The following is a 13,403-nucleotide window of genomic DNA, read 5'->3' on the forward strand; positions in this document are numbered from 1 at the left end:
AGCTATGTGCCTCAGGGTTTTTGGCCTCTATTCATTTAATCTCATACAGATTTTCCACCTTTCCAGGAAAATTTATTTTGGTAGAAGATGTTTGCATCCACTTATTCTATTTCGTGAAGTACATTTTCTTCCACTTATTTTATCTTGTTGCATGCAGTTTTACATACACAATTCTCTTGATTTGTTTACTGATTGTTTGTGTGTGCCCTCAAAAAAAGTTTAATGTTAGCTAAGAGGTATATAAATTCATATAATCGTTTAAGTGAATTCAGTGTCATCTGTATATCAGTCACATTAGTTTTGGATCTTTAATAACTAAAAAAGAGAGAAAGAAGGCAAGAAAGAGAAAGACAGGTATTATTATTTGTTTGTTTTTTGTTTGCACTCTTGTATCATCTGCGACTGGCACAGACCTGGTACAGTGTGAGTGCTTAATATGTATTTTTTGTGAATAAATGAATGCTAAAGAGTTAGCAAAAGTTGAATTTTATTTTCTCCATATTTTCCAAAAAGAAAAGATGGCTTTCACACTTCTAAAATAAAATATTTTATTATCAGAATAATACCAGAACATCATGGGATACCTAGAAACTAAAGAGAAACTTAGAATGAAACAAAACTATCCATCTTCAAAGGTCCCTAAGAAAGCAACACTTTAAGATTCTTTTTAAGATCTTTTTTCTAGATCTCTTTCTCTCTTTCAATCTCTCTTTTGCTAAAATTATACAGCTTATACCTCTGTTAATTCTTATATTTTCACCACACATGATACTGTGTATAGGTTTCAATGTTCTTAAGAATTAATTTTAAAGAGATCTATCTACTTCGATGGACCCAAAGTCTTGTATCTCCAAATGGCTTCAGAGGTCATGCCTCCAGAGCTCCTTTCTACTCTGGATGTCTGCTTCCCAGAAGAAGAAGTAAGGATTGCCCTTACTTTCTTTTGAACTCAGTGATATGTTGGCTGCCTCCAAGCATAAATGTTTGTCTTAAACTATTTATACATACATGTGAGATCTTTCATAATTTTTTCCCTGTTCTCTGATCATTCATTCAACCAGTGTTTATTGAGTACCTGCTGAGTGCTCAGTGCTGTTGTAGGAGCTGAAGATATGGAAGTATTTTAGTTTTGGCTTGACTATTTAGTGACTAAACAAGTATTTCGATATTATAGATGCTTTCTAAACAAAACTGTCTTTGCGGCTCTTTTTCTTTTAAATTAATTAAACCACCATCGAAATAATGACTAAAAGTATTTTTCTATTTTAAGGTTGTATTAACATATAAAATGATAAATGCATATAGACATCACATTACCACGATTTAAAAAAAATCTCAGGAAAAAGTGATACCATACCTCTATTAAAAAACAAACAAACAGAAAACTTGCAAAAGAAAAGAGCAAGGGAGAGCAAGCACAACAAATCTCACCTCAGAGTGCAAAAAAAGAAAAAAAAGTTTTAGAATTAGGATAATTTTTTGGAGTTTGTATCTTTTTGAATCAAAAGTTGTATATGTTATTTTACATATGGTGTGTTTTCCCCTATTAAATCTACTACACTTTGCATTGTTTGGACTGATGAATAATTTACTTACACTTTAAGAAAATAAAGATTACTGAGTAGGTTTTTAGTTAACATTTGGAATACCCTTTAAGTCTTAGATGTTAAGTAATTAGAATCTGCCTCTCAGCATTAGGGTGCCCCTTAGAGTCTCTAAGAACTATGTCTGAGACACGAGGAGAGAAATGGAGAAGATAGAGGGGAGGTAAGGATCACAGTTTGCTAATGTGTAAATGAGTTTCTTAAGAAATTCTTGTTCATGTCAGAAGTACTGGGTTTAAAAATGAGTCAAGTTGACTGCATTCCTATAGGGATTTCTAAGTAATCCTTTAAAAGGCTGTTTTTAGGTATTTTGTTGTCCAGAAAGATAATTGTCTTCTCAAAGTTGCTATTCTATTTTCCATCTTTCAGACATTAATAACTTACCTAGAATCAAGGGTTTTCTAAATATAGCTCAAGTATGACTACTTAATTTAAGAAGTAAAGTTGAAAGCTTTATCTTTAGTACTTTAATTGATTTAAGCTTATCGAATCTTAGTAAATTCTATATGATGTACAGATTCTATGAAAATCTAATGCAACTCTTTAGAAAAAGAATTGATATATATATTTTATGTGATTTTAAAAAAAATATATGGTTAAAGATTGTATTATATCCTTATTTGTTTTTACTTTAAATTTATGACTTAAACATATTTTAAATAAAAAGAATAAGATTAATTTTAGAATAAAGATTTTGTCTTCAGAAATTTACATTCATGATAGAGGAAGTTAGGTAAGCAAAGTTTATTTCATACAGATGTAAGAGTATATTTGAGTTGCCATTTCAGTAAGGAAGTCTGGCTCATGTTCTGTATATTGAGGTTCTAGTTGGCTCAAATTTATAACTCTGCTATTTCCATATTGTATATAAGGAAATGAAGTGTAGATTAACATTGATTACGACGCCATGTAATTTATCCTAATATGTTGAAAATCCGATGTTAGGAGAAACTATATTTCCATAGCACTTAAAAAAATAATTCCCAAGACCACCCAAATACTGTTTTTCATAGTATAAAATATTGTCCAAATTCCTTTGTCTTTGAAAAATTATACTAACAGCCAAAATAAGCTATTATATTTTCAGACCCAAATATTTTTGTCCATTAGGATGAGCATTAGTAAATAAAGTATTATTTGTGAATTTTGATAACCTTAGTGTATCTACAGAGAGTTGACTTGAAGTATTATTCTGCACAGTTACAAACTTTATCTGTATTCTGGCTACTCATAGGAATTTTTTATTTGTAATGAAAAAGAAAAAAAAAGACAATACTACTATTCTCTCAGAAATATTTTAAAAGCATTAGTGTGTCTTTTAAATTTTGAAAGTCATACATTTAATCAGTGGATCTATGAGGGATATTTTCTATAAGAACCAGAAATGCTTTAGTACAGATGGCTTAGAGAGAGTCAAACTCTAATGATTCTTAGTAAAACAAGTTGGCTGTGCTAAGTACTCTAGTTTTATTTTATTTTTCATCTCTTTTGAAAGATTTTTTTTGGAGTTTTGCCAGATCCTGCCAAGAACTGTGTAAATGGAAAATTATTCTGTGTTGACTTCTTAACTGAAGCTAGGAGACTGGCTTAGTTTACAACTTTTTTCTTACAGATTTAGAAAAAAGTAATTGATTTCTCTCTAAATTAATAAGAATTCTGATGTAATTCTAGGAGAACGTGAGGAGAAGAATCACAGAAATCAAACAGTGGTGCTTATAGTGGTGCAAATAGTATATGAACAGTTCCAACCATGGGACAATGTAATATTATTTTTTGCATCAGGAATTGTGCTAACCGATAAAGTATAGGTATTATTTGTATACTCATTTTACACATAAAGAAATATTCAGAGAGGTTAAGCAATTTATCCAAGTTCATACAGCTAGCAAGTAGCAGAGGCTAGATTTGAACCCAGGTAAACTGAATCCATTCTCTAAATTTAATAAACTTTCCCCACAAATGCTACAGTAGTTGACTTTTTTTTTTTGCCTATTATTACTTTTTTGTGGAATTCTGTTTCTCCTACTATTGTTTGTCTTTCTATGGTTCTTATGTTTTTAATATTATCCTTGTTAATATTTCTGTCTCCCTTGGTGAACTGTAAGCTATTAAGGTCACGGATTTTATTTTATATTTCTTTGTGTTGCCATTGCTTAGCACAATTCTTAATACAGTATAGGTTACAGTATATAGGTAAACTGATGGATAGTGCAGTGAGAGAAGTTGTACCATAAGATATACAGATATTTTTATTTGGTGTTTCACAGAAGGCAGAAATCCTCCTATTTGCATGTTAATTGGAAATTTTACTAAAGGGCAAATAGGAAGCCTGAGCTCAGCTAACCAACTTCAACCCTCCAGTCCCTTTTGTTATAGCTCAGAGTGAAATCCTGCCAGATTTGAGACAGCTGAGGCAATTCGTGCAGTTAATGCCCTAGTAGCTTCTGTGACAAAAAATGTCTCTTCTACCTTATTAAAAATGGGGGAGGAGAACAAGCAATATTCTTTCTAAAATTTAACTTATGCTACTGTCAGTCTCATATCTTTGGGAATACAGCCATATGATATTAAATTCTATAGGAATATTACAAAAACACCAGGGATTCACTCCTAGAATAAGATTTGGCTTATTTTGCTAATCATTTTAGATGATAACAGATACTACCAATGACACTCGGTTAATTATCAAAATTATTCTAAATTTTAGCTAACTCCTCTCCCCTGCCAATCTTTAGGTAGAATTATAATAAAAAGAAATTAGGAAGAAACATAGTATCTAAGGAAAATGGCATGAATCTCTCATCATGTAGTTATTTTAATGTATTCTGTTTCCCTTGTATTTCTTTATATAATTTCAGGCGAAACTATCTAGTTTTTCTGTAGACTGGTCTGTGTTTATATTTATTCCAATAGAAAGTATGAGTATTGGGGAACTGTGTATTGCACAATAGAAGATATTTAGGTCATCTCTTTACACAATGACTAATTAATGGATGCTGTCTTCTTATTTTTAACAAATATGTCTTCGTAGGATGAAATTCTGACAGGAAAATTATAGGATTGGTGCCCATAATAGGATTTATGTTAATAATTGGAGGGTGTCTGCTCCTTAAAATGTAAATGGGGCTTAAATAAAAAGATTAAGAGGCAAGGATTTTTTAAGAATATTGGTATTCTTTTACAAATATCAATATGTTCTCAAGGCAAATGTTTGTACCCCCTCACACCTCGGACAGAGATCACCGAATTGTCTATAAATATTCATTATGCATCTGTCAGCTACTCACTGAACTTGTATCTCTTGTGCTTCTAGCAATTTTTCAAGAATTTTTGTGCTGCAAGATGTTTGAATATGATATACAGATGGATATTTTAATCTTTTTTGTTTTTCCAATATTATCTACCGAAGAATGTGAAAAAGAAATTTGGACCAACACGAGACTGTATTAATAAAATAAATACCATTTCACTCAATCTATTATGCAGTAACAAGCTCAAACATGTAAATAAGCAAAACCCTGAGATAAATGTTATTGCCATGTTAGAAAAAAATAATAAAATCACATATATGAAAAAAGAATAAAATTATGTGTGTGTGTTGCATCTCAACAGAATATTAACAAGATCAGTCTCTTATGTGGTTACTTGCTGTGTTTCTGTAAATGTGATGTCTTAAAGGGAGGAATAGTTTACATTCAAAGGAGTTTGGTTTCTTCATCATAAATCTCATATGACTTTGATATATTTCTTTGAAATACTTAACACTTATGTGTATATCTTTTTCCAGCTGTGGTTGTGTAAATATTTAGATATTTCAGTCACTCATGTTTATGTTTTATCTTCCGACTGGACAGTTGTCAAGAGGATCCTGCCATGCACTTTTCCCTGATGCTGGCCTTGCCTGAAGTCAGTTGTGTGATATTCTCTAAGGATTCTTGCCGAGGGCAGCTGGCATTATCATCCTAGTTCTCGTTAAAGCCTCTATCCATCAGTCCTTTTCTTCTTTCGCCCTTTCTTCTCTATAACTTTTAAAAATGTTTCCTATGCAGAGTATAGTTGAAATGATGTTGGTTTTGCCAAGTATAATATAACCTTATATCTTAGTACATTAAAAAAAACCCGAATTAGCATAATTAGAATGGTGGTTGTCAGGTAGCTTATAGGAACTCAGCATTTATGATTGAAGAGAGATTTTTTAATAATAATAAATCAAGAAAGTTATATATAGAGAGGTTTTGTGACCAAGTGTAGGCGGACATCTCTTCTAGAGTAGGTGATTGCAATCACTAAGGGTCTTTCGTCTATATTCTTCTGCGTTTCATATGTGTTCTTTCCTATTGGATCTTGGTGCAACTCCCTCAAATTAGCCCCTTAAGAAAATGAGTCATGGTTATTGATAGAAGTTAAATGACTTGTTTCTCAAAATATGTTGGTGGAAAAAACTTGGGTACCAGTGATATTGAATTTTAATTGTGCACACAGTGTATAGAAATTGAAGTTCTCAGAATATTAAAAACTGATAATATAAGAATATTTACTGAAAAAAATGCAAACTTGTATTTAGAAAAGCAACCTTTATATTCTTCAGTATAAGGAAACTTCGTATCTCCATTTATTCATCATGAAGGTCTTTACTGAGTTAATTGACTGAAAACAATTGATTTACAGGTAGGTAGTCTATGAAGGGATGAAAAAAGAATTGCAGATGTTATCAGGTTTGCTTCCTGCTGTTTTTATTATCTGCATTTTAAAATTAAGTAATCAAAATTAATACTTCCAGCCTTAGAAATAGAGTGAACAAAACATGTTTTAGATTTTAATGTATTAATTTTAACAGTATTTATGGAATAGTTGAAAAAAGCAAAGGTTTTGAATTTCACTAGAATTGAATTCCAGCACTGCCACCTTACATCTGAATGACAGCTGAGAGTTTCAGCCCCCCCATAAGGACACCAGATATAACACCCACCTTATAAAGATGTATTTGTGATAAAAGAGATAACAGATATTGATTTTCTTTTCCATTCTTTTTTTTTTGTTTAGATAATAAATAAAATTTTATTAAAGCTTTTATAGCGATGATAATTACTATTTATAATTTTTATTATTGAGGTTAACTAATCACTTGTTAAAATTCCATTCAGGATTTATTGGAAAGTTTCTTTCCTGGAGTTTATGCGTTATGAGAAATGCGAGATTTCTATGTTTTTTTGTTATAATTTGCAAATGTATTGGCTCTACAGACAAATAACTCACTTTTCGCTAACCCTATTCATTCTCTTCAGAATGTGTATGTGTGTGTGTGTGTGTGTGTGTGTGTGTGTGTGTGTGTGTGTTTAGTGTGTTCCTCAGAAGCAAAGGTCGGTGAGGATGTCCTATGTAAAGATAAATAAAAAGAGTTCAGTCACCAAATAGTTTGAGAAATGCTGCATATTATAACTTTCTTCTGGCTAATTATAATGTAAATAGCAAGACCAATACACCCTGATAACTGTAACTCTTGTTTTAAGCAATACCTATTAACTATTTGAGGAAAGGATACTGAAATTTTAGACTTTAATAGAACAGAAAGCATTTTTATTACTAAAGGTCTTTTACTGAATGCTGCTGTAGAACCATGGTGAAAACTTGGGTCTTAGTTTATTCCTAAAAGTTATTCTGGCTGTGGTCCAGCTATATGGGACTGCAGGTTAGGGATCGAGAGAGTCTTGAGCTCCATTGCACTTTAGTGGAGCCTGGGCAATCTCCAGGTTCTGTAACTGGCTGTTACTTCCTCTATACAATCTCCCTAGGTAGTTTTATTCTTTTTCATGGTTTCAGTCTCTAACTTGATTTTCATCTACAGTCCCAGTTGAGATTTCTTTTCTGAGGTCAAACTTGCATAGTTAATTAGCAACTTTTCATTTCCATTTGGATATTCTAGAAGTACTCCAAACTCTCCATGTCTCATACTGAATGAATTGTCTCCTCTGTCTTTCCTCTTACCAAATCCCACTTATTTATTTTCTAACTTCATTGAGACTGCCCTTCATCCATTGTTCATATTAGAAACTTGGAATCTCCCTGCTCTCTCCTTCTCCATCCTGTGCATTTTTCATTTCCATTTTTCCTCACATTGCCAGCAAGTAAATCCTGTTGATATTTTAACTGTATATCTCTAGATTCTTCTTTTTATTTTTCCTTCTGTCAATACCCAAGTTCAAATTCCAGAATTTATTGCCTGGAGAGTGCAAAAGTATCCTGACTCGTCCCTTCCTAGCTTAACCTGTTACAGTCCAGTTTCATACGACTAATAGTGAGCTCTTTAAAATCAAACATGATCCCTTGCTTAAAATATTTAAATGTTCTTGTTGCCTTCAGTTAGGTTCTAGAACTTTGCTTGATGTGCAGAGCCCATCACATTTTGTTTTTAGCTACTTCTTCAGGCACATGCTTCCTAATCTCTGACATGCATCTTATACTCAGGCCATACTAACCTACCTGCAAGTCCTGTAAGTGTACCATATTCTTTTGTCACTGTGCCTCTGGGTGAAATCATCTCCTTTCTTTTTCTTCTTAACTCTTCATTTAAGACTCCTCTCGAATTTTATGTCATAGGATGCCTTTTTGGCCTTGCTCAGATAGTCTTAACTACCCTTTCTTTGTATTCTCACAGCAACCTATGCACCCCTATTTCCTATCTGAAATGTTCTTTCAGAATTTAAAATAAAATTTGCTTTAGTTAAATATATATTACCTCAGCAGTCTATCCTCATTAGCATCCACCTTTTAAAATTATAGCCAAAGTAAAGGCCCGTACCATATTATAATGCTTTATTTTCTGAAGTTTTACAGCACTTATAATTGAGTAATCTAAGAATTCAATTTATATTTATTTTGACTTCAATATAGCCTTTGTGAGAGAGTACAGGTTTCAAAGTTATTATTTTTTTTCATGTTGCAGGTTATTTCTTCCTCTTTTAGAGCCTAGTTTCATTAAAAGAACTTATAATATGCTGTATACCGCGCACTAAACTAAAGCTATTTCTCTATATTTTGGTTTATGAAACTATTACTCAACATTTCAGATTATATTTTTTTTGTTGTTTCATGGTGGATGTAAGCAAATAATAGGTATTTTAGTTTCATCATTCATGTATTGATTTCATTAAGAAAGAATGTCAACTGACATTTTTTAATAACAGTTTTTAATAAACATGCAGAATTACAGTCTTATAAAGATTAAAGAGTGTGCACACTGGCTACAATTAAAAAAAATATATATATATATTTTAAAGTCTCTGTATAGGATGCATAGTTATTAAGCTTCAGATCATTCCATTCAAATAGGTCTTTCCTGTGAACACTTTATTCATTTTTTTATTTATTCAGCATATATTTACTGTTTATGTGTAGTGTGTTCAGCACTCTGCCAAGTGTAAGAGGAACAACTACAAGCAAAATCAGATCTGTTGTTCTTACAGAGTAATGGGACAGACAGATAATATTCAAAATATCAAACAAATGAATTTAAATTGTACTTCTGATTATTTTTACCAACGGTAGCTATATAGTGTTATTTAGGCTTATACAAGGAGCATTTAATTTTTGTTATAAATATCATGGAGGGCAGAGATTTGAAAGAAGAGTGGGTATAAACTATAGAAAGATCATTTTGAGCCCAGATCCTGTGGCAGGCATAGGCCTGTGGCAAGAGGAAGCTCAGAAAATTTGTGGAACTAACAGAAGCCTGGGGTGAAGAAAGTGGAGTAAGGAGTGGAACAGGCAGAGTCTGGAGAGCCAAATAGAGGAATAAACACTGGCTCTTGTAGATCTTGTTAAGGACTTTAAGAGCAATGAGTTTATTTTAAGAGCCATTGAAGTAGGGGAGGACCCAGATTCTATTTACATTTCAAAGTCTTCATCTGGCTACTTCTAAATGAAGCTATTTAAGAACTTTCTTAAATCCTGGTGGCAATTGATAGACGTTTGATTCGGGATGGTAGCTGGCAGTAGAGATGGAGATGGAATAGACTGATGTGAGAAATTCTGGGGAGGGCCAGAGACACAGAAATGGAGGTGTCAAGGAAGACTGGTTTTTACTTTTCATTATTCATTGAGATTGGAACACTGAATGAGAATGAGGTTTGGAGCACAGTTAAATTAAGCATTGGGATGTTGAATTTGAGAAAGCTCTAAGAAATTTATATATTAAGTCTATCCATGGCAGTAATAAGGTAGGGATGTTAAAAAATATGAAACTTGATTTTTGTTTTAGGGATTAAAACCTCATTAGAAAAACGAGGTACAGCCACAATATTTAAATGGCACATGCACTCAGGACTTCATTTATTAAGTAATACATAAGATCTAGAATATAACCCCTCATGTAATATCCTTTCCCATTTAATATATTTAATAAATTGCTTAAACTCAGTTATTTAACGTTTCATCTTTGAAGTCTATTAAAACATCAGCGTAATTATAGGAGACTAATGAACTTAATTTATTAACATAGTGTGGAAAATATATATACTTTTATTATTTAGGAAGATATAAAAGTCTCTATAAAGAAAAGTTTCATCATATATTTGAATATAAACGTTCATTAGTATATTAGTGTATGTTTTGTTAAGGTATTGATTGATGTTAGTTAAAAAGGAGGTTCCAGGAAGCCATGCCATTTTTTGTAACACTCAACAATTATCTAAAGCATTCCTCTGCAAAAAACAGGCACATACATGGCACAGACAGGGTGATGGATTCTGAAAGGATTTGTGAACAAGGGATTTGAAGAGCAGACAGGATTTATTCAAAATTTAAGCAAGAACAAACACTTTCTAAATAGAAGGTGAGAGGATTCAGGAATTGGGGGGAGTAGTCAAGATGAACAGCAGAAGGATTAGTTAGTAAATAGATTAGGAAGGGTAAGTCAATATTACTCAGTGTTTAAATAGTAGTGCTAACGCATAGGCTTTTAAAATAAGACTTTTAATTGATTTCAAGTGATGATATGAAGTTATTTGTCAATTCTTCTGCAGGCTCCCGTCTTCGTCAGGAAGATTTTCCACCTCGCATTGTTGAACACCCTTCAGATTTAATAGTCTCAAAAGGAGAACCTGCAACTTTGAACTGTAAAGCTGAAGGCCGCCCCACACCCACCATTGAATGGTACAAAGGAGGGGAGAGAGTGGAGACAGATAAAGATGACCCTCGCTCACACCGAATGTTGCTGCCAAGTGGATCTTTATTTTTCTTAAGAATAGTGCATGGACGAAAAAGTAGGCCGGATGAAGGGGTCTACGTTTGTGTAGCAAGGAATTACCTCGGAGAGGCTGTGAGCCACAATGCATCGCTGGAGGTAGCTAGTAAGTAAAATGGGCTTTCTGTGTTTCGTAGAAGGGAATGGAAAAGTGGGATCTTTTACCTTGATAATGACAATAAAAAATCGAACCTATATCACATCTTTACCTGAGGAAAATCTCTAGCTTTGTGTATGAATAAAATCACTGTTCCTCATCCTAGCTGGTTACTCAAGCTAAATTGGGATTTATACATAGTTGTTGAACTATATTACTTTTGATTTGGAGCTGTTTACTGTTAACCTTTTCACTGAAATCAATTTATTCCCCTCCTTTGTCTTTTAAAAATATATTTGATATAAGTATGTTTCTGAAAGAATAGTATAGGATATTTTTCATTTGTTCTCATTAGGAGAAAAACTAGTAACATAACATATAGTTTTAAAATGGTTCTAATTCTTAGAACTATGTTATACTTTTGATAAAACTATATCCAGATAAATGTATGTATATGCCTCATACCTTACTATCTTGGCTATTATAGTGCACCCTGGGAAGAAACATGTGTAACATTTCAGGGAGTTTATGGTTGTTTCTTTTTACAATAGAAAAGCAGTTCATCTGAATTTACCTTAAGAAGGATTTATTGATGAGTGATTAAACTGTTATTCTAGAATCTAGATGTGTATTGTATTTGAATAAGAATTAGGCTTCTCTTGTTTTCAATAAACATTCCAGAGGTAGCCAGAAAGTTTCATTCCCTTGAAAGAATCCAGCTGTGTATATGTATATATGACAGAAATCAAGAATTGTATAGGGATTAGAGGGACAAATGAAATTTAGATCTGATTCAGTTTAAGTTTAACTATATAATTATATGGGAAACTCTCTAACTATGTATTACTTAATGATTAATGTTTGGATATAATTTGTGTTCAAAATTTTAACTTTATAATCAGTTTTCATAATTATTAACATTATTTCCAACATTCAACTAGAACTTAAATATATAGAATCACACATAATTATAAAATCATAGACAGAAAAGAATTTAAGAACAGATTATTTCAACTCAATCATATTATTAATGTAGATTCAGCCCCAGAAAATTTAGATGATTCAATCATGCTTACAGAACTCTGTCATCCTTAAGTTGAGTCAGAATGCCAAAGATGTCTGATATAAAATTTAGGTAGAATAAAATATTAAAGTAACCATTTAAAACTATGTCTGAACTAGCCACTCACATTTTTAAAACATTTACTTGAAACCTAAGTTTATATTTCTGTATTCACTGTTAATTGATAATTAACTTATTGTTCTTTCTCTTATTGGGTTGATTCTCAGTGAGGGTCTTAGAACTAAATCAGTGTGAGATGCACAGAAGCTATAACCATAATGGAAAGCTGTTTTCTTCTTTCTTTTTTTTTTTGAGCCCAACTTTAAATGTAGCACAAGCAAAAAAAGTTTAAAGTTTCAACTTATTTATAAAAGGACATATATTATGTTTTGATAAAGTCATTTTCAAAGTTATGAGCACCTTTCTAACTCTTAACACATTTATATTTAAGATTAATTATTTCCTGTGGAGATACATTTAAGTTAACATTAGAGAATACATTTAGAGAAACAAGAAAGATGATGTAAATGACCTAGCCAACTCCTATATATAGTAGGTAAGAAACTAAAGTTCAGGAGGGAAAAACTGTGATTGTTTATCCTCTGGAATTATAATTCTTTATAAATGAAGTGTATACCAACAGAAATATAAAAGATCATCCTATATTTCTGTATTATTCCCTACTCTACTTGCTTTCTTAACGTTGTCAGAATTAAAATAAATAAATAAATAAAAGATTATAGACTTTAAAAGAAGGTCTACATGCTTACCATCTAGAACCTCCTTTCTAAAACACCTCTAGTTTTGCCTCAGACGATCAAAAAGTCCTAATGCACTGGGATTTAGAGAGCTGCCTTTTCTGAGCCAGCTTTTGTGTCGATATTTTAAGATACTATAAATTTCCAATTAAGTTCTCTTTCTAAGCTAAACATTGTATTACCTAAAGAGTCCATTATGGGAAAAGCTCTTTTAGTCTTAGTCATCAAATATACCAACATGTAATTGGATGACAAAAGATCGTTCAATAACTTTTACCAGTAAAATATTCAAATACGTAGTCTCCTAATGCAAAATTCACGGATTTTACTGTGATATTTCTTATGCTTCCCAAATGTTTTCAAGCTCAAGAGAAAGAGAGTATTATAATTTACCAAATAAAATTTAATAAACGTTCTTTAAAAAACTTTAAGATCATATTCAGAAACAATTGGAAAGGGAGAAATGTATAGATATTTTGTATTTATCCAATATAGTTTGATACTAATAAGGGTAGTTTGATCATAAGGATTCTTGTAAATGATAATAATAATTATTTGAAAAAAGTTTGAATAATGTTTGCTTCTAGTAATTTTTATACTGGTTTAATTGCAATAATTAAAAACGTTTGTATTTGGACAA

General features: G+C 31.9%; 1 protein-coding gene across 4 annotated transcripts in view; it reads left to right on the forward strand.

Moving 5' to 3' along the window:
- The window catches only part of ROBO1 (roundabout guidance receptor 1), a 376,938-nt gene that overhangs the window by 53,932 nt on the left and 309,603 nt on the right, over window positions 1-13,403 (forward strand). For all 4 annotated transcript variants that reach the window (XM_011356421.2, XM_011356422.2, XM_011356425.2 and 1 more), the window contains exon 2: window positions 10,625-10,951. In XM_011356421.2, coding sequence (XP_011354723.1) covers window positions 10,625-10,951 — 327 coding nt within the window. The remainder of the gene's footprint in view (window positions 1-10,624; window positions 10,952-13,403) is intronic.

This window comes from Pteropus vampyrus, unplaced genomic scaffold (assembly GCF_000151845.1).
Source record: "Pteropus vampyrus isolate Shadow unplaced genomic scaffold, Pvam_2.0 Scaffold26, whole genome shotgun sequence".
Taxonomy (NCBI): Eukaryota; Metazoa; Chordata; class Mammalia; order Chiroptera; family Pteropodidae; genus Pteropus; species Pteropus vampyrus.